Below are 26,369 nucleotides of genomic sequence, written 5' to 3'. Positions count from 1 at the left end.
CTAGAGGGAGGGAAAGAAGGAATCCACCAAGGAGGAGTTTTCCAGCCTGGCTTTAGAGGCTCTGTCTCACTACACAGCCCCTCGGTCTCTTGGCCTCCTCCAGCCCCTTAAGTGAGCTGTGCAGCCTGCCCTGCGGGGGAAGCGCCGGCTCACCATGGGGAGCCCGGGACTTCGGCCCGAGCTGCTGCTGCCTCAAGTACTGCCGCTGTTGCTGGCGCTGCTGCACGTCCTGCCGAGCCAGGGCTTCCCAGGTAGGAGCTAGGGATTGGGGTGTGTTTCCCCAGTTAGTCATCTAGGAACCTCAGAAGTGTCTGCCGAACCCCCTGCCCTGCAACAGCAGGAGATGGGGGGGGTCTCCCTTTGTTTACTCTGAACTCGTCTTTCGCAGTCCCAGGAAGCGGGTCTGAAAGAGGAGTGTGGCTCCCGATTAGGTACAAGAAACTGAGTTCTCTCTTGCAGCGCTTGGAGCCGGAGCCTGAGCACCTTCTGCTCCTAGGGCTCCAAGGTTTAAACCAAACCCTCTTGGCATAGAAGGCTATGAAGAGAAAGTTTGGCCACGGGCTCTTTTGCTTCTTTCTCACCACACTGCATAGCTTCTTTTGCTCCCCACCCCAACCCCTCACAGGGTTTTGATGGCTGTCAGTGCTCTAGGCCTGACAGTTTATTTTGGGTAGAAGCTCCAAATCTTGGCCCCACTCTGGAGCTGAGGAGCTCCGAAACTCTTGTGGACTTTACTAGCCTAGCCGAAGAGCCTTCGTGCATCCTCTTGTCCAGTCTGCTCCCTGCTCCCTCCTGCTCCCACCCCATCCCCCGAACTGCGCCAAACTCTGGGATTCCGAGAAAGTTTGTTTCTCTAAGGGAGAAGTGCCAGCTGAGAGTGGTGACATGTGGCATGCACTTGGTTAGCACCAGGGAAAGCAGGAAAGGCACAGGATTGTGTTGGAGGGCGTGGTCTCCAACAGCTAAGGGGACCCTGGTATTTACTGGGTTTTCACAGCACAGGGAAAATTCTCTTTGGAAGTGCTTGTTTAAAAATATCTAGTTAACATCCTCACAATGAAATCTCAGGCTTACAGAAGGTGTCAGAGGGGCAGGGCTATTTGTTATGGACCCCTGTGGCCTTGGAATGAAGAGTCAATCTATGCAGGCCCCTTTAGTTGTCTGTTTCTAGAAAGGTGGGCCATGCATTGTAAAGTATGTGAATAATGGTCTTCGTGTTAGACATCACTACGAACAGTTTAAATCGGGGGCTTGAGAAGAAACCCCCAGGAAGGGAGCTGGGTAGATGTAGGTAGGGTGGCTTTTGGTCTTTGAATGTTCCAAATGAGTGGATGGATGGATGGATGGATGGATGGATGGATGACATGTGAGTTACAAGACAGGAGCATTCTTTGTGTTTTGTGCTGATGCTTACAGGTTTGAAGTTTCGTAGGAACTAATTAGGGGCAAAGTGCAGAGGGGGCTTTACCTTAGTTGCTAGAGAAATGTCATTTTATGAGGCTGATGTCTCCACTCACTCCCTTGGCAATAATTGTGTTAAAGGGAGCTTAGAGGGGATCTAAATGAAAGAATCTCAACCTCTGGTTGAGCCTGTCCTAGGGAGGCTCCCCTTTTTCGTTTGCTATCCTCCCCCCTCCTGCTCTCTCCTCCCTGCTCCTTTCTCTCCATCTCTACCCTTATATAGTATAGCTGCCAAGCCTCAGACACCCACAGAATCCTAGATTTGCCAGCTCAGGCACTTACTACAGCTTATGTTTTGGGACTTGCCTTTGAGTTTCTTGGCTCAGTCGGCTAGCCTGCTGGTCCCGCCTCCTGACAGCCAGGCAGCCACCAGGTTCCTCTTTGCCACTATTCCTGTTGATCCCTCACCTGCCCTCTGGCTCCACTCAGGTACCCTGAAGCTTTGCAGGAGCACTTCCCTGGAGGCCTCACTCCCATTTTTTTCTAGTCTATTTCTAGCCTGTTTCTTTAAGAAATATTTATTTTACTTGTTGATATTGTATTTATACCATTTTCCCCTTTGTTTTCTGCCCTGCAAGTCCTTCCCTATACCCCACCCCCTTGCTTTCTAAACTACAGAATACTATTCCAATTGGAGTCCTCTCTTGGCACATATCAATGGATTATCTTGGGAACTGAGCTCTGCTGGGGCTGTTGAATTCAACAGAGGAAATTTTAGTCTGAGCCAGAGATTGTAAAAGTCTGGGAAGGGAAAATGCTCTAGACTTGTACATCTGGAGGCATATGGCATCGGCTGGGTTCACTATTAGTTGTGGAGTAACATGTTTTAAAGATTGTCTCAGAGGCACCTATAGTATGTGAACATCATATCTCCAGGAAGAGCCTGTCTAAGAAGATTTGGATCTGGAACTTCACAAAGAGGGAGCTAGGAATTTAGGACCCCATCAGGATCCTAATTATGCTCTTAGAGCAACTTTGTCAGAGAAATGGCAAATCTTTCCTATTTCCACCCGTAGAAGCTCTCTGGAGTTCTTCTAAACCTGAATTTGATGTAGCTTTTCTGGGCTTCTAATTTATTTTTCCCAGCCTATCAAAGACTGTGTGTCTACAGAAGCCTGCAGGAAGTATATGGAACGCTCCTGGCAAAGTTGCCCATGTCTGTGTTTGGATCCTTTTAAGAAATGGACTTGTTCATGAATTCTATTCTTAAAAGAATTCTCACAAGCTTCTGTATGTCTGAGACTTTGGAAGCTCACTCTACCCCCTGCACACAAAGCTGAAGGTGGAGGATGAATGCTGTGGTCATGGACAAAGTCTTTGTGAATCTTCCTAGTATTGGAGAAAACAGGTAAAGTGGTGTGGTTTTGTTCATTAGGGAAACCTTAAAGCTAAATCAGACCACGGCTGTCAAAGCAGGCTTTGGAAGTGCCACATTTGGAGATAAGTATGAGGAGTGGAGCACCTGGCTCAGGCTCTACAATTAAGGTCTCAGCAGAACCTGGCTAGAAATGTCTATTTGTGCTTAAGACATATAATCAGCTGACTAAATTACTCTGCAATATAAAAGAGGATCTGCTAGAGAGAGAAGGGCATTTTTGTCTGACATTGTCTTTGTTGAGAACACTTCCAGCCAGTAAATTGTTACCACTTCTCATTTCACAGATTTGTGAGTTGAATACAGGGCTAGACACTATCAGTAAGGCACCAATTTCAGACCTTCCTGCCTACTCAGTCCTTGCACCGTAATCAAAGTTCGTCCCTTCCCTTCTAGATGATGACTGTAGCATTAGTGTCTCTGAGGCTAACTCATTGTCTGTCTGTTTTTTTTTTGCCAAATATGCGTCTTTTAGGTGGAAGAGTGTGCATGTGTGTGTATATGCGTGTGTGTTTGTGTGTGTGCAGGTATGTACATATGTGTGATCTTGCATGTGTGTGTGCATGAGTGGGCATATGTATGTATTCATGTATAAGCTAGAAGTCGGTCTAAGGTGTCTTTTGTTTCTTTCTACCTTCACTTCTGAGGCAGGATCTCTCACTAAATTGGAGGCTTATCAATGGAGCAAAATTAGCTGGCTGGAGAGGCACACAAACCCTCCTGTCTCCTTTTATCCAGTTCTGGAATTACAAGTGTATGCCACCACACCCGGCTTTTCATGTGGATGCTGGGGATCTGAACTCAAATTCTTCTGTACATGGAGCAAGGACTTTACTGATTAAGCACTCTTCCCAGCCTGTAAAGTGGGCTAATTTGTAGCCTGTATTTCTCTGTTCAAAAACTTAGAGCAATAACTCCCCAAGTCCACTCTCATGTGGAAGGCTCTCCATTATATTCAGGAACTAGATTGTTCTGGCACAGTTCTCAAGTGCTTCACCCATGGCTTCCTAAAACCTAGTCCATGTGCACTACATGGCCTTTAGCAGTTTAGTTATGTTTTCCTTCTTTGTAGATGTCATTGCCTGCATCTGGGAGTGAACCACTGAGCTCTTTGACTATTCAAAATTCTCCCCATTATCTAACAACATCCACATTTTGATGAAATCAACTGCCTGATCCTCCCTCCCTTCCTCACCCCTCCCTTTCTTCCTTCCCAGTTATGGGAAGGGGACACATGGCCTTGTGCATGCTATACATATGCTTTGTGGCTGAGCTACACTCCGGCTCTTGAAATTATTTCTGGATCACTGAAAGGGAAGCCTCATGTCTTTAAACAAGCACAGCTCTCTGTGGCTGTTCTGTGGGCTTTGTCACACATTTCACGCACTATAAGTCATACACTCCTTTTCTAGATTCTGAGTCCTAAAAATCTAGGTTTGTACATGTTTACCGTTATGTGTATTCCTGCGCATGCTCAGCAGAATACCTGGTGCTTATGGAACTTAATTTACAGTGAGACTCTGATAATCTGTGAGAGAAGTGCATGAGTAAATGGGACCTTGTGCCACCATGAATCTACATACATAGGAACTATGGCTTGCTAGCCACAGAGGCTCATTTTAAATCCACGAGTACCCCCTGTTTAAGCAATAACTGTCTCTGCTGGGGGCTGTAAGATGAGAGACTGAGTGCAGCCACAAGCTGGAGCTTGGATTTATTTTTGTTGGCCACTTCATTCCATGTCCTTCCAAAGCAGTTGAATGGTCTCCTTAGTAAACACATATATATGTACTGTAACAATTCCCCTTTCAGTGAACACAACTAAAAGTAGCAATTGACAGCAAAGAGTTTCAATATAGGTTTGCTGTTACCAAGTTATAACATAGCATGGAGTTTGTAGCTGTCAAGTTATGATTGACATTCAGGTTGAAGATTCTCTTACAAAACAGCAGTACGAATAATTGTCTCTCAAGTTCTAGTTTGTAAGGAGATCTTCGAGCCAGTCTCTCCATCTTTAACTCTTTTGAAACTGACAGCTTTAGTGGGCTTTTTGCTTTAAGAGAGGCTGCTCTTTTCCTGATATATTTACATTCTGCTCCAAAATAAAATTGGTTCCTGTCTTCCCTAATGAAATCTGAGCTTTACCCAGACACTTACTTTATCAAATGGCCATGAATGGTGAAGAGGCTCTGTGCTTGGCAAAGGGGAGTGAGTAAAGTACTGAGTTTCTTCTTTTCTGTAGTATCCTGTCTCCTGGGGAACTAGACATAGTTACCTCCAGTGGCCAATACTGTAATGTAAATGTGTGATGGGCTCTATAGACTCTGAGGGAGTCATGCTGGAACTTGACCTGATGTTGAAGGGTGATGCTTAGAGATGTTGCTGCCAAGATGGTGATGCTAAAGGTCCAAGGTTGCATTAGAATGTCTTTGGGCTTCACTAAGAATGCTTTGGACTGAGAAACAGAATTCTGGGAAACTATTTCCTCCCCTGAGGAAAAGCCCCTTTCCCAATCCAAATCCACTATTCACTAGATGGTTTCCCTTTTTTCTTGAACTGTGTGAGAAAAAGAAAATTGTGGACTTAACAAGCAAAAGAAAGAGAGAAGGAGAGAAAGAGAGAAAGAAAAAGAAAGAAAGAAAGAAAGAAAGAAAGGAAGGAAGGAAGGAAGGAAGAAAGAGCACAGAAGACAAAATTGCTAGATAGAACTTTGATTCAACCAATGAGTAGGTGGAGGTCATCTCTCTAGTTAACACCAGCTATAGAATTTCCAATTCTCCCCATTTTTAAAGCAACCATGGGCTAAGTGTAGCTCAAAACATTAGACCACATTGTATGCCTTCAGTTCTGTATTCAGTGCCCCCTCAAAGTAAAACTAAATGATAAATAAAGAAAAAAATCAAACAAAGTAGAAATAAACATAGATTGAAATTGTGCCTGCTCTTGATTAACACAAAGTCTGAGATCTGAGGGAGTGTATTTAGGTCAATATTCAGGGTATTCATTGTCTGAAGTAGTTGTGAATAAGACCCAAACTATTCAATTCAAATATCTCTGTAACATGTAACAGAATTTCCAAGATTACTTCCCAGAGACAAAGGAATGGAAGATAAAATGTCAGTGAATATTTACAATCCTCTGAATAAAAGAGCCAATTGGGTAGGAAGCAAGTCAGGGCATACTTAGCTGATGAGACCTTTGGATATCAAATTGCCCTAAGACAATATTTTAAGTGATTTAGACTCTGGGAAGTTTACACATTCTGAGGGTAAGGTTTGCAGATAAAGATTTAAAACGAAGGCTTGCACCAAATGTTCTTAGCAATACTGCTATGCAGCCAAGTTCCCAAGGTAATAATTGATTACACCTGGATCTTATGAGCACATGGAACAATCTGGCTTCAGAAAGCTCCTGAGGATGCATTCCTTAGAGAAATGATGCACTCATCCATAATTCTAGCTCATAGTGGGTGTTTCTCTCTGTGCATTGCTCTTCAGGAAGAAGATAAATGGGTTTGGATCCACTGACTCAGATTATCCCAGGAACTTGGAGTTATACATCACATATATTTGTTTAAAAACCTTTTCAATAAGTTAGATTGGCAGAGTTTTTGCTTGGCTTTCTTTTTTTTTTTTTTTTTTTTTTGCAATAGTTTTTCTGTGATGATCTTATAGGGACTGGTAGTGTGATTAGTCCCATGTGCCAACAATTTGTTTTTTTTTCTGCCACCATCACAATGTCCCTCCAGTTGTGTTTAATGGGCACATCTTCAATGCAGCTGCACCCTAGCATTCTCTAATGATTTGTCTTGGTCTGTGCCTTGTGTGGGTGGCTGGGCTGAATAACCCTGCCTGGTACAGGCTTCCAAGAATATTCAAGCACATTAGTTAAATTGGAGCCACGGGGCAAGAATTAAGCCAAAAGATTTTGGGCCCACAGTGGAATGTTGCAGAAGCAATGGTGCTGTTCATGGCCCCTATTTTTTGGAACTCAGTTCCCACATGGCCATTCCTTATAGGAACTCTCCAGACACATTATCTCTGACTCATTTGCCTGTGGCCAAAGGTAAAATGCTGTTTCAATTTAGATTTTTTTTCTATCTCAGCTTTTTAGGTAGTAGAATCACACTCTTTCAGTATTAGCTATGCAGAGATCTAATTTTCTCACCCATGTGGGCCAATTATAGGATCTTTTAAATTTTCCTAGTCCCATAATTTAACAGGGAACCTGGCTCCAAGAGGATAATGTCATCAAGAGAGGATGGTTCTAGCCAGCTTCAACCCACCCACCTGGATGGCTGTCTCAGACTCTATCTAGATTGCTGGGGGAGTTTCTTTCTTTCGTACCCAGGTTCCTCTGAGCAGGCAGCCTAATTCTTCTGCTGGGGATTCTTGGACAGTGAGGATGCCTCAGACATGAAATTTTCATGCATTTTAGGGAGGAGCCTCTCATGCCTCTTGGGATGAGACATCCTCAGTTGGGATAGCTGGAGTCACAAGCCGAGCTACAGCTAGAGCTTGGCGAAGTGAATCACCCGACCTCCTATAGGCTGATATTGGAATTTACCTCTGCAATGACTACTTCACATTAAGCTCTTTCCTGGGTTCAAGTGCTAGACAAACTAGGATAAGCTATGCTACAGCATCAGTATTTATATGAATTCTTGGGTACCCTCTCATTCATCTTAGCGCTGGGTTACTTGGGCATTTCTCAGTGGCTTTGAGAAGCTCCTGACCCAAGGCTAGCTCTTGATCTCTTTTAAGGCATTAGGGTCCCATAAGCTTTGTCTCCACACTGCTTGTTTGGAGTTGCACACCTGATTTGTGGTAACAGTTTAACAGCTTTATGGAGACATAATTCACCCCCTCCAGCATTTGCCCATTGAAACTGTGCACTTTAGTGGTTGTATTATATTCATGGAGTTCATTGTAATCAATTTTAGGACATTTTTATTATCCCCCAAAGAGACTCATGCCTTTTGGCTGTCACTGCCCAATCCCTTTTCATTCCAACTGCTAGGCAACCACTAGCTTATTCTCTGCCTCTATAGCTGTGCCTCTTCTTTACATTCTTTAGAAGTTAAGTTGCATGAAACTTGTCTTTTTGTGATTTATGTCTCTCATTTAGCCCAAGGTTTTCAAGGGTCATCCATGCTGTCAATTCCATTCCATGGATATCTTCCATTATACTTATCTATTGATCAGTTATTACTCATATGGGTTGCTTCCACTTCAAGTCTTTTGGGAATGATGTTGCAGTGAACATTAGTGTACAGGTTTTTGTGGGGACATATACTTTTATTTCTCTTGGCCAGTTACCTGGGAATGGAACATCCAGGTCATATGCTCACTCTAGGACAAACATCTAGGAAACTACCGAACTCTTTTCCCAGAAAGACTACATCTTTTTACCTTCTCACTAGTAATATGTTCTAACATCTGTATAGCCTCAGCATCTCTGAGGGTTCTTACACTGATTTTCTTTTCTATTAAGTAATTTACTCTCAAGTATTGAGTGACAAAACTGTGTCTTTTCTGCAAATAATGAAGGGCTACGCCAGAGAAAGTCACTGGTATCTGCTCTTTCATTGTTGGCTGGAGGAGTACTGCTAGCCCACAATGCACTCACTTCTCATTGAATAAGATAAAAAAAAAAAAAGAAGAAGAAGAAGAAGAAGAAGAAGCCCAGTCTCTACATGTTTAGTTAGACGGGCAGAGAATTCTATCTGGAGACATTTTGGGCTAATTCAGAAATATGGGCAAGCCCAAGATTCAAGACTAGGAAAGGAGGGGCTGACTAGTGTGGTGGTCCTGGTTGCTCTTTTGGTGGGTGTTATGGTGTGGGAAAGAAACTCCCTGGACAGGCATGCAAGCAATGCTGAATGATAGTGGCTTAGCCTCAAATAAGACAAAGCTGTGGATCTGGTATTTTTTTTTAAAGCATATGGGTATTTAAAAGGAAAATATAACAAAAAAGCTGTGCTTGCATTTCTACGAGATCCTCGTTGCACCCTTGGGTCATCTGGAACCAAGTCAAAAATTCAGATGCCTAGGCTCCACCCAAGACTCGCTGAATCAGCATTTACATTTTACCCAGAGCCTGCAGAGGAACTGTAGATGAGGATATTTGCATACTGGTCTGATGAAAGAGTGCAGCCTTTGCCAAAACAGATTGGCTTGCCTGTTTAGAATTGCTACACAATGGCTCACTTCCCCTCCTCTCCCTTTTGTGGTTGGTTTTGACTTCATCACTGAATGAATCTTTCTGGATTTTCATCGTAAGTCCTTTATAATCCTGAGATAAACATGTGCACCTTTAAATTCTTAGTCCCTTCTCTAACTCAAAATACAAACCTTCAATCCTTCAAGTCTTTCTTTCTTTCTTTCTTTCTTTCTTTCTTTCTTTCTTTCTTTCTTTCTTTCTTTCTTTCTTCCTTCCTTTCTTTCTTTCTTTCTTTCTTTCTTTCTTTCTTCCTTGACTTCAACTATTTTTTAAAAGTCTGCTTAGCAATAAGAGTACAGTCCCTGCCTGACCTAACCCAGAATAACAACAAAGCATATCTTCAGATTGACCAGTAACAGGGGCTTTGAGTAGCTTTCCCCTGCAGCTAATAATTTTAGTTGAACAATTTTAGCTAGTTAGGAGGAGGAGGAGGAAGAGGAGAAGTAGCAAGAGCAAGAGAAAGAGACAGAGAGAAGAACAAGTTGAGTGTTATTGAATCCTCAGCTACCCTGGAGGGTAAGGAAAGGGTATTATCTAAGTTAAGACCTGCTTGAGATACAGAATGAATCCAGGGGTCATTTAGTGAGATCCTGTCTCAAAAACAAAAAAGAAGTTGCAGATATGGCTCAGAGAAAGAGTGCTTCCCTATCACAGGGGAGGTCCTAAGTTTAACCCCTAAGATTGAAAAGGACAAAGACTATCTGGGGGGTGGTGGTGCCCACCTCTGATCTCAGCACTCAGGAGGCAGAGTCGGGCAGATCTCTGAGTTCAAGGCCAGACTGCTCTACAGACTGTGTTCTAGGACAACCAGGGTTACACAGAGAAACCCCATCTCGAAAAGCAAAATGGAAAAAAAAAAAAAAGGAAAGAAAAAGAAAAGGAATTTTACAAAAAGGACAAGGAGGAAGAAGAAGGGGGATTATCTGTCTTCATACTAGAAACCAATATGAAAGAGGTTAGAGAAGAGGTGAGAACTTGGAGAAAGGAAGCCAGTGCGGAGGTCAGGAGAACACATCAGCCCTGGAAGGTCTCCAGACTGGGAAGACTAGGATGATGGAGCTGCTCAATGGCATCTAAAAGGATTATGTTGGGGTGGGCATGTGGTTATAAACCCAGACCTGGTCTTTAGAAAGACAGAATTGGGATTATTTGGAGAGAGTCTGATGAATTTTAATCTGATAGATCTGGAATAACGAATAGTTAATTTGGGTGCAGTTTGCAAATTAATTCAGGCATGCTCTATTTGCCCCCTTCCTGTTTTCATATCATCAGTTGATCAAACGGTTTAAAGTTTTAAGTAGTAAAAGTACTCCAAAGGAGATTGATAATTCCTTTCTGATCATTTGAACACAACTTTGTTAATTTACTTATGTACAGTATGTACCTATGTGGTGATATAAAGATAATATTGTATTGTTTCGTCAGAGATCACAGGGCTTATGAAACTAAAAACGGTTTGTCTCTAAAGTCTGCCAATCCCTAATGGAAGGTCTTGCTTCTGAAAGTGTAACCTGAGGCTCAGCTTTTCCTGGTAGCTTTAGAAATTTTAGATTTTGAACAGCAATCCAAAGCTAGGAAGTTGCAGCCTGCCTTTTATCAGGAGATGCCGAGGTGTTTGGAATTGCTTCTTCCCCATCAGTAGACCCAACTCGGGACTCATCTAGGCCAGCATACTATAATGGACACTGTACTCTCTACTCTTAATTTATATGGCACATAACTGTATATCTAGTTTTCTATGTTTGGGGACTGTAATACCCAGACATCTCAAACTCTCTAGAAATTAAGTTCTCATTTTAGTCTTTCCAGTCTTTAGCTAAATCTCAGTGTTCTAACCCAAACTGGAAATGGTCTGGCCTGAGGCTGCAGACTCTGGTTTCTCTGGCTCCATGGTCCTTCCAGGATCTCCCTACATTGATATGGCTCAAAGCCCTCTAATGTCTTGTATACACTTATTTGAAGCACTGCTTCCCAGAGGTGCACAGATGTCTCCTGTTTATGTAGGTTGTATTGTCATTAAGTTGAGATGTGCTGGGTCCTAAGATCTGAATACAGTTTGCCTCCCTACAAAGCTCAGCATGAGATATGCTTACCATTGTGCGGGTGAGTTTGAAGAGATTATTGGAACAGCCAGAAGGCTTGATGCCTTTCATAGGACCAGATCAGGTATGGTGATTGCGGGCTATTATAAAGCAAGGCATCTTTACTTACTTGCTCTTCTCCTTTTCACTGGGAGTTTTTAATAAGAGGCTGTCACCATATGTAACTTTCTACCTTGAACTTCCCAACCTCCAGAACTGCCAACCAAGATAAGTCTGGTTTCAATCTTGCAGTCATGGGTGTTTGGTTGTAGCAACAGACAGTGGCCCCAAACAGAAGATTGAGTGTTTCTTTAGTGCAGGGGCTCCCAGGGTCATCAGTATGTAACCGTCTGGGAGGGGACTGGGAAGAATATCCTCAACTCACGATCCACAGACCAGTACAAATTACAGGACCACTCAAGAATATGTGACGTAAATACATTCTCAGACCCTCCCCTAGGATTAATGAACCAGAAACAGAGTCCTGATAAAGTTGTGCCTAGCAATGTGTGTTCTTCTCACACAGTCATGTATGAGGGTCATTCGTTCGGACAATTTCAGATCAATTTTTTCAGAACATCTAGCGAAAGAAACTCGTGTTTCACTTATCATTTTAATGAGAACCATTTACTTGCTTTAAATTTTAGGACAGGACCTTGGGAAACACCATACTGAACTTACCGAGTAGGGACGAGCACAGCAGGCTTCTGAGGTGAAGTCATCTCTTGGAGATTTGTCTCTCAGACAAGCAGCTTATCTGCACACTTGGGTTGAGAAAAGTTTCTCCAGGTCAGCAGGCAGCATCTGGCTGATGCAAACACAGATTTTTTTACAGTGGGTTTCTGGAGGTTAAAATGTGCGGAAGGCTGGGGAGCAGCCCTGGGGCTATTTCTTCTCCTATGCATGATTCATTCTTTCAGAATTCTCATCTGTGGGAGACTGCTAGTCTGCAGGCAGTGATTCTCAGTACAAATGGCTGTCCCTGCGTTTTAGAGCTCAGGCCATTTCTTCTCATTCTAGAACTTCTCCCTCGGAGTCTCTAGGAGGAACAGAAATATTACAGCCTCAGATCTTCATGTAAACATTCTTTCTTTTTTGCTCCCAGTAGGTTTGTATCTGCTACATTGTCACTTAGTCTCAGAGTCCCAGTAACAATAAGCCATTTGGGAGACTGAGTGAAGTTGAAGGAGCCACTATAACTTATTGTACTTCCTTTGAGAGCTGACTGCTGGGGTCAAGCCAGTGAAAGGAGTTCAGGACGAGAAACCTTCTCTGACCTAGATTTTCATCAAGAATGGATGAGACAACTGACAACTTTGATTCTTATACTTCTTTTTGGGAGAGAAAATAAAACTCCTATGCGGTAGCTCACTGCTGTCTGCCCTGCACTCTGAAAGCTTGTGCTCAGCTTTAAAATGGCCCGGCCCACCTGATGCACGTATGAGCTGCAGCTCTGCTGACCACACTTTCATGATGCTTTTAAAAATGATAAAAAGAAGTTGGGGTGTAGCTCAGTGCTAGAGCGCTTAGCAGTTGCAAGGCCCCGAGTGTAAGCTTTCAGCACAGAAAAAAAAATTGTTTAGAGGCAAATCACATTTATTGTAAAAGCTCTTAGAGACATGGCAAGATGGAAGGAGGTTTGCCTCTTATTTTCCTCTGCACTCTATTTTTTCCCTAAAATCACTGCGCTGATCAGTTTGGTATAAACGCCTAGAAATTTTTCTCTGTGTGCATTTTTATAAAGACACAAGTTGTTAATAATGCATTGCCACACGAAGCAACAATGATAAATACATGGAGTTATCTCCTTTGCCAGGAAACAGAGGCCCATGAGATATATGGCTGTACAAGTGAGTGTGGTACAAGAAATATCTCTGTGGCTCTCTCCCACCCTCACTAGCTGTCAGAGACCGTGTGTCCTCAGACAGGGCCTTGGTCTGTGGCCTTGCTCAAAGCCTGGCTGCAAACTCCCTTCCTCTCTTCAATTTTTGTTGTGTCCCGGGCACTATTTGTGGACAGTTAAGTTAACCTTTTTGGAGGGCCATATGACACACCACAAATTGCTTTTGTTCCATCATCTGGTTTCACTTTAAAGGGTAGCCTTCTTCCTTCTGTCTGAGTTGAGTGGGAACAGTTAGGTTTCAGAGCTTTGGAAATGGTCCTCAGTGGAAACAGGAGTTAGCATTAGCTAAGGTCCCTTGTGTTGTGCCGATGCCCTCGGTTTTAGGTACCTGTATTTTTCCTGTTCCTACTCTGTCTCTAAGAATTAAATAATGGGCTTGGTTCTTCAAACTATTAAGCAATATGAGGCTATCCTGGAAAAACGTATTCTTTTTTCTTTTCCTTTGGACCAGAGCGATGCTTTCATCTATAAATTTATCCTTTCAGCTTCCTTCCTTCCTTCCTTCCTTCCTTCCTTCCTTCCTTCCTTCCTTCCTTCCTTCCTTCCTACCTTCCTCCCTCCCTCCCTCCCTCCCTCCCTTCCTCCCTCCCTCCCTCTCTCTCTCTCTTTCTTTCTTTCTTTCTTTCTTTTTTCTTAATTTCTTTCTTTCTCTCTCTTTCTCTCTTTCTTTCTCTCTTTCTTTCTTTCTTTCTTTCTTTTTTCTTAATTTCTTTCTTTCTCTCTCTTTCTCTCTTTCTTTCTCTCTTTCTTTCTTTCTTTCTTTCTTTTTTCTTAATTTCTTTCTTTCTCTCTCTTTCTCTCTTTCTTTCTCTCTTTCTTTCTTTCTTTCTTTCTTTCTTTCTTTCTTTCTTTCTTTCTTTCTTTCTTTCTTTCTTTCTTTCACCTGAAATATGGCCACAATTAAAATTTCACAAGCCACATGCTGTCTTCATTGTCTTGGCTAATTAAAAGCAGAGTACTTGGAGACTAAGGGCGCCATCTCCTCTGCCTAGAATTTTCCTCTGGGGATTTTCTGCAGAAGTATTTAAACTGGTGGTGGGACATTGTCCCAGATGAAGCAGCTATAGAAGCAAGGCTAATTCGAAGAGTTCATGTCTCACAAGTTTTACCTTCCCACGCTCCACCCACGACACTGCCAGTTTTTCTTGATGAAATCAAGTTCAATGGGCACATAGGAACACTCTGGACAGGGAAAAGTTAGCCTAAGGACTGTAGTTGGGTACAAGAGGTAAAATTCCTCAGTGAGATAGAACCCCAGTCATCCACAGTGGTGAACCCCAGCAGTTGCCCAGTAAGCAGTATCATTTTGGCCTACCCTTCCTTCTTTGCCTCTCTTTCTCTACCCATCATTATACATCCCCCCCAAATTAACTACTGTATCCTGTCTTAAGATCTGCTTTGGGGGATGGCAAACATTAGCTATGATGGAATTTAACCCTGGCCTCTTGAAGTTATTTATTTTAACTGATAAATTGATACTTGTTAGATAGAGATGTATAATGAGGGGTTCTGAGATAGGAGCTTGGAAGTTGTTTAGGTAGGCATGAAACTACCTAAAATTTGGTGGTTCAAATCAATAGCAACCAAGTACTTGCTCATGAGAGTTTGGTCAGAATTTAGTGTGGAAGGCTAATTTCTGACCTATATACTGTTGGCTGTGTGCCTTTATCTAGGGCTGCTGGATCCAAGATGACGCAATTCACATATTTGGTACTTCATCTGCAATGGCTATACCCCACCCCCACCTCTATGTCTTTCAGTCCCTTGTGGGTCAGACCAGTATCTCTGTCCAGCAAACTAAATGGACATGTTTGTATTTGAGTAGCTTCCCAATAGAGTAAAAGCAAACCCTGCCAGGATGCTACTGAAAAGCCCAGGTCTGGAACTGACACAGCATCACTTTTGCTGAAAAATTTTAAGGAAAATGACAAGGCAGCCTGATTTTTAGGTTGGAAGTAATAGCTAAAGTTGGTAGATTGTAACGTGTAATAGATTGGAATAATAGTACAAATGGGGGGATTGATAGTAGTTAACTTGGAAAGAACTCCACTCTAGGACTGGTTTGGGAATGGAAGCTAGAGATATTAGTTTAACATTCTGGGTTGTTTTCTGGGTACATTCTGATTCAGTGATGAACTCTAAGTTAGTTATCCAACTGCTATGGCTTAGGTATGAAATATCCCTCATAGGTCATGAGTTAAAGCTTGATTCCCAGTGCAATGTTCAGAGGTAGGGATTTGGGGAAGTGAATGAACCATGAAGCCCCTGACATAGTCAATGGAATAATTCATTGAAAGTTCATAGCCTGATGGCATTATTGAGAGACAATGGAAACTAGGTGGGGCCTCATTGGAGTAAGTGGACCACTGAAAACATACTTCCAATGATATATCTTGTTTCTGTATCCTTCCTTGTTGGGTCACTCTGTCTCCTGACCACCACGAAGTGAGCAGCTCAAGTCTCCTATGCTCTCTCTGCCAGGATGCTCTGCTTTACCACTGGCAGACACTGTGAGGCCAAATAGCCATGGACTGAAACTTCTGAGACCATGAACCAAAATAAATCTTTATGTCGTTTATCTCAACACATTTTGTCACAGTGATGAAATGTAGCTAGCATACCAATGGTATTTAACTCATCCGGTAGACAACAGCATGAAGACAGAGAATGTATTCATGGACGGTTCTTGTACTGAATCAACTGGCATTTATGGAAATGTGCAAAACTCATTTCCCATTGGTTACTAGTACTAGCACTGCCTACCTTCCCTTCAAATTTGCTCTCTTCCTCCATCAATGCAAAAACATTATTATGTGGACACTAGCTAATAATACACAATAGACCTAAATATGAAGCCTGTAAGAATTCTTGATAATAACATCAGAGAAAGTGTTTGTAAGCTTGAGTAAAGACATTTTTAGATATAACAGCTAAAACATGGTCTACAAAGGGTACAGGGAATTAATTGTGCTTCATCCAAATTGAAATTGTTTACTCTTTAGAACATACTATTAAGGGAATGAAGAGAAAAATCAGAATGGAGAGACTATTTTTAAATGACATGTCTGATAAAGGGCTATTATTCCAAATATATAAAGAACACTCTGAACTCAATAACAATAAGCAACCCCATGAGAAGATACTTAACATCCTCATTCACCTACTAACAATGGGACCAACATGGCTAATATAACTGTTGCTTTCATCTACCAAAAATGGGAACAAAGTCACCTTTTCTTTTTGGAATCTGACTTTCACTGTATAGTGCAAATACAACATGTATGTATTCCTATCAAGAAGGGATTTGCACACATTTACTATCCCTGTAGAGAGCTGACTGGCTATTTTATGTTTCCCTTACTAGAATTTATGTGACACACATCCACAAATTGCTAGCCAGGAACTTTAAGAAACCACTGGACACCAGCAATTTGAAGCAGATCATTTACTGTAAGCTCAAGAGGACATGGGTGTCTTCCACCATGCCTTTCTAAGCCTGTTTAGGCTGCTAGGGCTCCCTAAAAACCTCCCTTCATCTACTTCTATTCTCAAGTACATGATGTCCTCTCACTTCAAGGAACCGGCCTCGTTTTGGCCTCATGACACAGGGATTTAGTATCGTTGGTACTACTAGCACATACAAGATTTAAATCGCCTTGATGTTTTTCTTCGAATTCATTTATACTTGGTGTTAAAGTCTGAAATATATTATTTTTACTTTTTTTCTAGGAACAGATGCTAAATTAAATACTCAGTGTTCAGTAAGGACACTGATTTTATGATGAGTAAGAAATAACATTTTTCATTTAGTTTCTAAATTTGGAATAAGAATCTTGGATGAACAGCTGCAATGTCCCAAACAGTTTTTTTTTCCATTTCTGTGAACCCCAAAGGCACTTCATGCACTTAACATTCCAGAAATTCCTAGAATAGAAATAAAAAAGAAGACCATGCAGAAGTTTTGTTTTGTTTTGATATGTATGTATATATGTATGTATGTATGTATGTATGTATGTATGTGTGTATTGTTTCTTTTTAATAAGCATACAAAGTAACAAGTTTCATTTAACTATGACATTTTTGTACATCCTTTGTTTTGGTTGATCTTTCTCCCCCACTTCTCTTCCAGATCCACCTCTGATTACCAGTCTCCTGCATTCCACTAGTCCCCTTTCCACTTCAGTGTCATTTGTATCACCCTCTTTTACCCCTCTGATTTAAACCTTCTACCTCTCCTCTCATGTTCCTGTTCCTGGTTTTATGACCCATGAATATTCCCCCATAGACATATGCACATAAAAAAATTCAGTTAAGATTCACATATGCGAGATACCATGTAAGCTTCATCTGCCTGACTCTGGATGCCCCCCACTTGGTAAAGTATTTTCCAGATTCATCCATATTCCTATGAACTTCAAGGTTTCATTTTTAAATCTGTTACTTCAGTAACTTTTTCAAAAGATTACTCAGAGTTTGGAGTAGCTCTGTGCTGTTTCTGCTGATGCCTATCCCTGCAGGGATGATGTCTGTAACGTCTTGATTACTGGAGCTTTGCAGTGTGGTTCCTCCAAATTTACTCTGGCTTCATGAAATCACTCTAGACATACATTCCAACAAAAATCTTGCTGAGATTAATATTGGTATTATTTTAATTCTATCGATGAACTTGGGGAGTGAATTGATGTCTTTTTTTTTTTCTTTCTATTTGAAATTTCCAACCTATGAGCACAGTTCAAATCTGTACTTATTTGGGTCTTATTTGACTTTGTTTATTAACCTTTTGTTGTCATTTTCAGTTAAGGAGATAAAAACACATTTTATTGGATTTGTAAGTATTTCTTTTTAAATTTGTGTTTCTTCATTTTTCTTACTTTTTGAATGTCTTTTGCTTATTTACTTGAAATTTAATGCATCTTATAATGTAGAGAGATGACTGGCATGCTCATCATCAGAAAACTCTGCTATTTAAAGAGATATCTAGTAAGGTGAGAGGTGGAAAAAAAGTCAAAAAGGTGGGAAATGATGGTTTCCTGGAATCGCAGTTCCAGAGGATGATATGTCTGTCCCTTGCATAGACACAAATTTTATTTGGTCCTCAAAATAAATATAGTCTTGGGGGCTGGAGGGGATACTCAGTAGTGAAGAGTCTTTTTGCTGCTCTTACAGGGGACCCAGGTTCAGTTCCCAGCATGCACATGAGGCAAGTTCCAGCCATCTATAATTCCAGTTTCAGAAGACTCTGTCCCCACTGCTGGCCTTCCTGGTCATTTTATGCACATGATGCACACAATGGACACACACATACACATACACACACACTCACTCTAAATAAATGTCTTTAAAAAGTAAACATAGTTTCAACCAAAACAATTTTTTTCTCATAAGACAATGTGAATATATTTGAATAATGAAAGAAACATAAAGTGATTGACTGTATATAGAATGCAGATGCGCTTCTGATCCACTAGATAGCTCATCTGAGAGTGGACAAGCAATCCTGCCTGTAGCCTGTGGGAAGGAAATTAGAGAATTGGGAGAATTCAGTAACAAATTTAGTAAAATCTTTTATGCCAGTGAGGGTTTTGTTTTTAATTAAACGATTCAATTAATTGCTTTGGGGCCCCCGTATTGGTATTATCACACGTTACACTCCTTCTCAATGCAACTGAAATGCTCTACTTGTTTATAAAAGAGTCATCTTTTATAGAAGAACAAGGCAGGCTTCCTTTTGTAGTATAACCAAGTAATGGCGCTGTCTGCCCTAGACCAGGCAGGTCATGTACTGAGTGGTGTTACTTCAAGTGTACTATACTTCTTATTCAATCTAAGCCATTTTAAATCCGGAATGAATCAGCTGGGTTTTTTTTTCTTTCAAATTTATTTATTTATTTATTTATTTATTTATTTATTTATTTATAGAGCACATGCCTGAGTGTTTTGCCTCCATATATGTGAGTATACCACATAGATGCCATACCCATGGGTTCCAGAAAAGAGCCTGTGATGCCATGGTCCTGGAATTGCAATGGTTCTGTGACACCAAGTAGGTGCTGAGAACCAAAGCCTTTTGCAATAGCAGTAGGAACTCTCAACTGCAAAGCCCCTTCTCCAGGCCCAGCCTCACATCATTTTGTTAAGCAGACAGCTATCTGAAAATGACTTCAGCTTACTTCCAATGATATCTGAGTTTCAGAAAACAAATCCACATTAATACCCAGGTTTTATTCAAAACATCAGTAAGTCATAGCCTCCAATTTCCTGGCTCCTTAAAGTCTTTTCCTTTAAACCAACTATGCTGCCATGTGCTTCAGCAATTGCTTGTATATAAATCATCATTGAAGCTTAAAATTGAATGTTGATGCTTCAAGTAGAGCGTCTGTGGTTGTTTGAGGGAGAACAGCTTCCATAGGCGAACATGTTTGAGTGTTTGATTTCCAGTTGGTGACATATTTAGGGAGGATTAGGAGGGGTGACCTTATTGGAGAAGGTGTGTCACTGGGGGTGACCTTTGAGGTTTCCAAAGACCATGTCATTCCCAGTGACCTCTCTCTTTCTGCCTACTGCCTGTGTAAGTAAGGATGTAAGTACCTGCCTGCCACCACGCTCCCCTTCCTGATAGTGCTTTTAAATGTTGCCTTAGTCGTGGTGTCTCTCCACGGGAATAGAACAGAAAACTAAGACAGAATCTAACCTCATATCTAAGACTTTTTCTCATCTTATCTCGCCCTCATCTGTTTTCTATGTGTACTCCATTGTAATGTCTGTGTCTTAATTGTAAAGATAGTCAATAAGATAGACAAATTCCATATGCAAGGAGCATTCTAAAAGCTGGTGGGATTGGCCAAAGTCATATAGCCAGGTGATAGGGTAGATTCGTAGTACTTCACTCTCTTGATTTTTATAGAAAACGTGTGGAATTCTCAGACTCTTGTTTCAGAGTCTAGCATAGCGAAGTATTTTTTCCCATTGGTGTGTGTGTGTGTGTGTGTGTGTGTGTGTGTGTGTGTGTGTAGTGTATGACTGTGTATGCATGTGCATGTTGTTCTCTGCTTTATTTATCAATGCAGCCTATCAGCTGAACCCAGAGCTTGCTGATAAGCCTTGTCCAGGGCAGCCAGCTCCCTCCAGAGATTACCCTGTCTGTTAGCATTTTCTAGGCTCCGCCCGGCAGTTACCTTACAGGGCAACAGCTCCCTGTGCCTGACTCAGTATAAAAGGGGCTGCTTGCTCCCTCTGCTCTCTCTTGTCTTCTTGCTTTCACTCTGCCCTCCCTCTCAGCTTCCCCTCTCTCCCCACCCCCCTCTCTCCACGTGCTCATGGACAACCTCTGCTCCTCTACACTCTCCCTCTCCCTCCCTTCCTTCCCCCATCTCTCTGCCTTTCTCTGTCTCTACTACCCTCTGAACTCCCCCTCCCCATGCCCTGAATAAACTCTATTCTATACTGTGGCTGGTTCCCCAGTGGGAAGGGATGCCTCAGCATGGGCCCCGCAGAGGCACCCCCTCCCACCACACCTTACCACACCTCCACCAAACATATTCCTTCTTTTTTTATTTTTATAAAACACAACACTGACTTTGCCTCCTGGAATTACAGGAAAGTCACCACATCAACCTGGCATTCTCCTGAGTTCTGGGGATCTAAACCTTGTGCTTCCTGTTCACATAGCAAGCCCTTTAATTACTGAGCCATTTCCCAACTGCTTAATACACGTTTGTTTCAATGGCAACTTTCTTTCCATACCTGACAAGTATGTGCAAGAAAACCAATTTGTTATGCTAAAAATCAGGATGGTAGCAGGATCTGGTCATGTTCTATTTAATGATTTTAATGGTGTTACATGGGTATGTTCAGTTTATAGAAATTTATTTATAGACTTGTGTTTGTAAAAAAAAAATAGAATGTTTAGAACTCTGGGTATACTTCAGTTGTAGAAATCTTGCATGGTGTTATGAAATTTGAATGCAAAATGTCCCTCATGTACTTATGTTTGCGTGCATGTGTGTGTGTGTGTGTGTGTGTGTGTGTGTGTGTGTGTGTGTGTGTGTGTGCTCGTGCATATTCTCTGCCTTATTCATTGATACAGCCTATCAATGAGAAGCTTACAAGGCGCTCTTGCTTCTCAGCTGATAGTATGGCTTTAGGTCAAGGGACCTTCAAGAGTGAGATGGGAGTGGAATGAAACTGGTAGACATTTAGAAGTTACATCCCAGCCCTGATTCCATTCTTATATCTGTGTGTCCTAACCAGTTATAATCTGAGAAGCAGCAGCTATAACACCAGCACTCCGGAGGCTGAGGCAGGGGGAATTGTAGGTTTGAGGCTAGCCCTTACATAGAGAGGTCCACACTATATTGAAAGACCCTGTGGAAGATGAAGGAGAAAGAAAAGGCATACAAAAAATGGATCATTTCAGTAGTGGATGTGCTGGGGCAACTGGGAGATCAGTGCTGTATGATCCTGACCCCTGATTTTTCCTTGGACTTCATTGAAATATTTACTAGTGCCTTGTGCAGTGCGACAAGTAATCTCTCCCCTCCATTATAAGGATTCACTTCCCTCCAGAAGCCTTTTATTCTGCTCTCCACAGCACTATTCCCTCCTGGTGCCTACATGATGTTTGTGCCATGAGTGATCCAGGGTCTTAAGAGGAGCCATCTGTCACAGAGCAGAGACGAAGTCGTAACCATGTGGTGGTTTTGGCCACCACCCCACAATGCTTGCTGTAGCTTGTTTAATATTCACTATCTGTGCTTCCACAAGCCAGGGCACATCTGTATTTGTATCATTCTTGTGTGTCTGTACTCTAGGCTTTCAAATAACATGTGCAATGAAGAGCTTGAAGCTAATTTTCCAGATGATATGATAGCTCCCAAAACTCTCTCTCTCTCCCTCTCCCTCTCTCCCTCTCTCTCTCTCTCTCTCTCTCTCTCTCTCTCTCTCTCTCTCACACACACACACACACACACACACACACACACTAGTTCCATCACATGAAATTAGCATCCTCTGATACTCTGTACTCTCTTCTTTCCCTGTCTTAGCACAGTAGGGGCAGGAACCTGTTTATAACCACCAGCATATTGAACATTGTCCATCTTCTCTTTCCTCTTCAAGCTGTACAAAATTAATTTCCATTTGCTTTTATTTTATTTATGGTATGGGCAGTCAGTGGCCAGAACCCAGGGATTATATTTCTCTTTAATTTAATTTTCTGCAAGGTATAACTCTAAAGTTTCCTTAACATTTAATAAAGTGCTTATTTTCTTACTTATTACAAAATCTAGTCTATAGATTTAAAAACAAAACAAAATAAAGCAAAAAAAATTGTTTCGATTTACTTATTGATTTTTGGTCAAACTCTTGGTATTCTGTCCAGGCAATCCCAAACTCCTGATCTTTTTATTCTTTTTCTTTTTCTCTCTTTTCTTTTCTTTTCTTCTCTTTTCTTCTCTTTTCTTCTCTTTTCTTCTCTTTTCTTCTCTTCTCTTCTCTTCTCTTCTCTTCTCTTCTCTTCTCTTCTCTTCTCTTCTCTTCTCTTCTCTTTTCTTTTCTTCAGCTTTCCTAGTAACTGGGAGATAAGTGCCTCCTGTGATGCCTGGTACCTTTGCTTTTGCTTGTTTGTTTGTTTGTCCTTGCTTTCTTTACAGCATCTTTCATAGTGTCTCTGTCCTTAAAGCATGGCTCTGAAAACTTGTTTACATAGTCTCATGCTTGGTGTGGTTGATTCTGTCCAGGAAAAGTCAGACTTCTGTAGAGTCGCCTCTGTCCTCTTGCAGATCACTGTTTGTTGCTTTGTTCTCTCCCCACCCCCTACCCTGGAAGCTGTACCTTCATGATGTAGGTAGCTCGCTGGCTGCTCTTTCCAAAATCTATGAAGGTAACTCTGCATTAAGCTGTGTGTACAGGTCAACATGAGAAGACACAAGTCTTCAGGCTTGGATTTCTATTAAACTCCTTCCTGTATATTTGAAAGAGACTACCAGCACTGATGCTTTGTTTGTGTGTCAGTTTAGAACATCATTAATCAGTGCTGAAGACATCCTGCACTATCTTCCCTCAGCTGAGATGGGCAGTTCCCACACATGCATATGGTTCCCTGTCACATGGCTGCAAGTCTAGTCTCTCTGAGGCTTTCTACCCAGGCTCTACTCAGTACCCTGAGACCTGGTTCAGCTCCAAGTTCTGGAATAACAGGTGATTAATATAACTAAGCCAAGAAGAGGAGAGAGTCAGTGGACAGATTCCCTCAGCGCCCATGGCCCTGCATGGGTTGTATCTCTTGCATTTCCTCAGTGGAGAGGAGTCCAGGTTATCTCTGAAAGTGTCCTGCTTACAAGACTACTTTCAGGAGCTTCCCCCTTTTTCTTTTATCCTATCCCCTACTTTATTGTTATGCTTCCAAGAATCACCTCCCAATGGACTGCCAGCATTTAATTTCTTGTCTCATGTAGGGTCTACGTTGGGAGAAATAAAAACCATGAAAGTATCCAGTCTAGTTTACTTAACTTATTTTTCTTTTCCTAGTTCTTATTCTTCCATTAATAAAACTACACAGAGATCTACAGAATATCTCCTGAGAGGATAGTGCCTGTTCATGGGTTGTGGGTTTTGTTCAGTCAGTATTTATCGATATTTTTCCAAGACAAAGTAGAATAGAGTAGACAATGAAAAAGTGCATGGTACTTCATGTATTGTTCTGTAAAACAAATTTCAGTTGTATAAATCTATATGTATTTGGGGTCACAAGAGAAAACATATTTCTCACTGTGATTTACAATAAAAGGCTAAAAATAAATCATTGTTCTCTGCTAACATAATTCAGCAATCAGTACTTCTTTAAAAGACCGGTCTGTGTTTATACCATTGCATATACTGTATCAAACATGACATTCTGTAGGGGAAACCAAAGCAATGAATGACTTTGGAGAGGTTTGTTCTTTTCTGTTTTTGTTTCTCTTATTTTTGAGATGATAATATAATTACATCATCGCTCTAAACCCTCCAATATACCTTCCTTACTTTCTTTAAAATTCATGGTTTCTTTCTTCATTAATTACTATATATATGTGTGTGTGTGTGTGTGTGTGTGTGTGTGTGTATACCTAAATACATAAATATAACCTGATCAGTCTGTGAAATATTACTTATAAGTATGTATGTATATCATTCATGTTCTTTTCAAACCAATACAAATTCAAAATCATTGTCATTCTAAAAGTATCTTTCAATTGTGAAGTTAATAAGATATTCTCAGGTTATATCCAAGGGTAAAACTGACATTTTTGTGTCTATAGTTTCCATACCCCATGTTTTAACAGTTTTGGGTAGTATCCACTTAAAGACTTTGATGCCGCCTTGAATACCCTTAATTTTTCTGTGATTGTGAGGAGGTATTTTACCGTACACTCTCCAATGTTCAGGCCTACAGACATATTTTCCCTGGAACTAGAACTTGGAGTCCATGGAAAGTAAGCATCTGTGGTCTTAATCTGTGGTCTTAGTGCTATTAATTTCTTCTTGATTGGTGCCTTTTTCTAAAATGTATGTTAAAACAAGAAAATTTAGGGCTGCATTTTGAGGAAGAAGTTTTGATTGTCCCAGTGAAAAACTGTTGAAAACAGCTTGTGAGTTGTCAGTATTGGTTGTGTTTCCAAACTTTGAGTTTGCATCAGGATGCTCTCAGTCCTTGATGTTGGCGCCTGTATCAGATGATCTCCCAAAGCATTCCCAGAGCTAAGACTCTAAGTTCATTGGCAAGCATGACTGCTGGTTGGAAGCCCAAATGGTTCTTCTTAAGTACTTCTGGGAGAAACAAATTCTGATAATTGCAAACAAATGATCAACAAACCTAACAAACAAGCTCTTTGAGTCAAAGGGATTTTAATGGCTATGGTTTAAGTTTTTAAATTAAACATGAAGCAGAACAGAATATTTATATGTCTTCCTTATTTTGTTTGTGGCATCAGGGATTTGATCAAGGACCTCACACTAGTTAGACAAGTATACTACTATGTTCTTAGCAATAGATTATTTATATAATATGAATAAGGTAAAAGTACAGCAAGCATGTCTATTTGGTAATTTAATAAGAACATAAAGTGTGATTTTGTAGTGCTTATTAGTTCTGGCCAGAAGCTATGCTTTTTATACCTCCTCAGATATAACCAATATCCTAAATTCTACACTTACCATTCCTTTTATTTTCTTTATATTATTACCAAATATATTTATATTTCTTTTTTAAATGTTTTACTTTTATTAAATGTTTTCTTCATTTACATTTCAAATGCTATCTCCAAGGCCCCCTATACCCTCCCCCCGCCCTGCTTCCCAACCCACCCACTCCCGCTTTCTGGCCCTGGCATTCCCCTGTACTGGGGCATATAATCTTCTCAAGACCAAGGGCCTCTCCTCCCATTGATGGCTGACTAGGCCATCCTCTGCTTCATGTGCAGCTAGAGACACAAGCTCAGGGGGGTACTGGTTAGTTCATATTGTTGTTCCACCTATAGGATTGCAGACCCCTTCAGCTCCTTGGGTACTTTCTCTAGCTCCTCCATTGGGGGCCCTGTGTTCCATCCAATAGATGACTGTGAGCATCCACTTCTGTATTTGCCAGGCACTGGCATAGCCTCACAAGAGACAGCTATGTCAGGGTCCTGTCAGCAAAATCTTTCTGGCATATGCACCAGTGTCTGTGTTTGGTGGTAGTATATGGGATGTGATATGATTAAAAACATGTTTTTGACCTTAGTATAATTGGACTGAGTGTATGCTTTTTGCAATTTACTTTTATTTTCACTTAATATCATATTCTTGGAATTACTCCTCTTATTGCATGAGGTTATGACTTAGACAAAAGTATTCACTTTATTTGGAGAGATCTCATTGTGTAAATATGTCATAGTTCATCTATGTTACTTCTTGCATGCATTTGGATTCTTGTTGGTTTTATAAAGTTATAAACAGTGCTATTGGTAGAATAAAAATCTATTTCCTTGGTAAACTGCACAGGATTTTTTCCAGAAGTAATACCCAGGAGTGGATTTCCTGGACCATAGTGCATGCTATCTTTGATTTTTTTTCTAGTAAGGCCAAGTTGTTTACAAAAGAGATTATATTAACGTGAACTTGTGCTGCCTGTACTGGACACCCTTTGTCAACACTTGACCAGATCGTAAGGACATTTTCTGAGTCAGTAAGTATGAACTAGTATGGGCATCTAGGGGAAGCCAGAGAAGGAGGAACGTCTTCTCTAATATGCTGACTTGAGTGGTCTCTTGAGTTTGTCTTCCATAATCCAGAGCTTACCAGTGCATGAGAA

The 26,369-nt window shown here is 41.2% G+C and overlaps 1 protein-coding gene across 2 annotated transcripts in view; it reads left to right on the top strand.

The window, feature by feature from the left end:
- The first annotated feature begins 54 nt into the window (after positions 1-54).
- Srpx (sushi-repeat-containing protein) overlaps positions 55-26,369 on the top strand; it is a 79,664-nt gene continuing 53,349 nt past the window's right edge. For both annotated transcript variants that reach the window (NM_001365087.1, NM_016911.5), the window contains exon 1: positions 55-251. In NM_001365087.1, coding sequence (NP_001352016.1) covers positions 155-251 — 97 coding nt within the window. In that variant the 5' untranslated portion in view covers positions 55-154. The remainder of the gene's footprint in view (positions 252-26,369) is intronic.

The sequence above is a fragment of the Mus musculus genome, chromosome X (assembly GCF_000001635.26).
Source record: "Mus musculus strain C57BL/6J chromosome X, GRCm38.p6 C57BL/6J".
Lineage (NCBI taxonomy): Eukaryota > Metazoa > Chordata > Mammalia > Rodentia > Muridae > Mus > Mus musculus.
The sequence above is the reverse complement of the archived record's forward strand: the minus strand, read 5'-3'. Positions and strand labels throughout refer to the sequence as shown.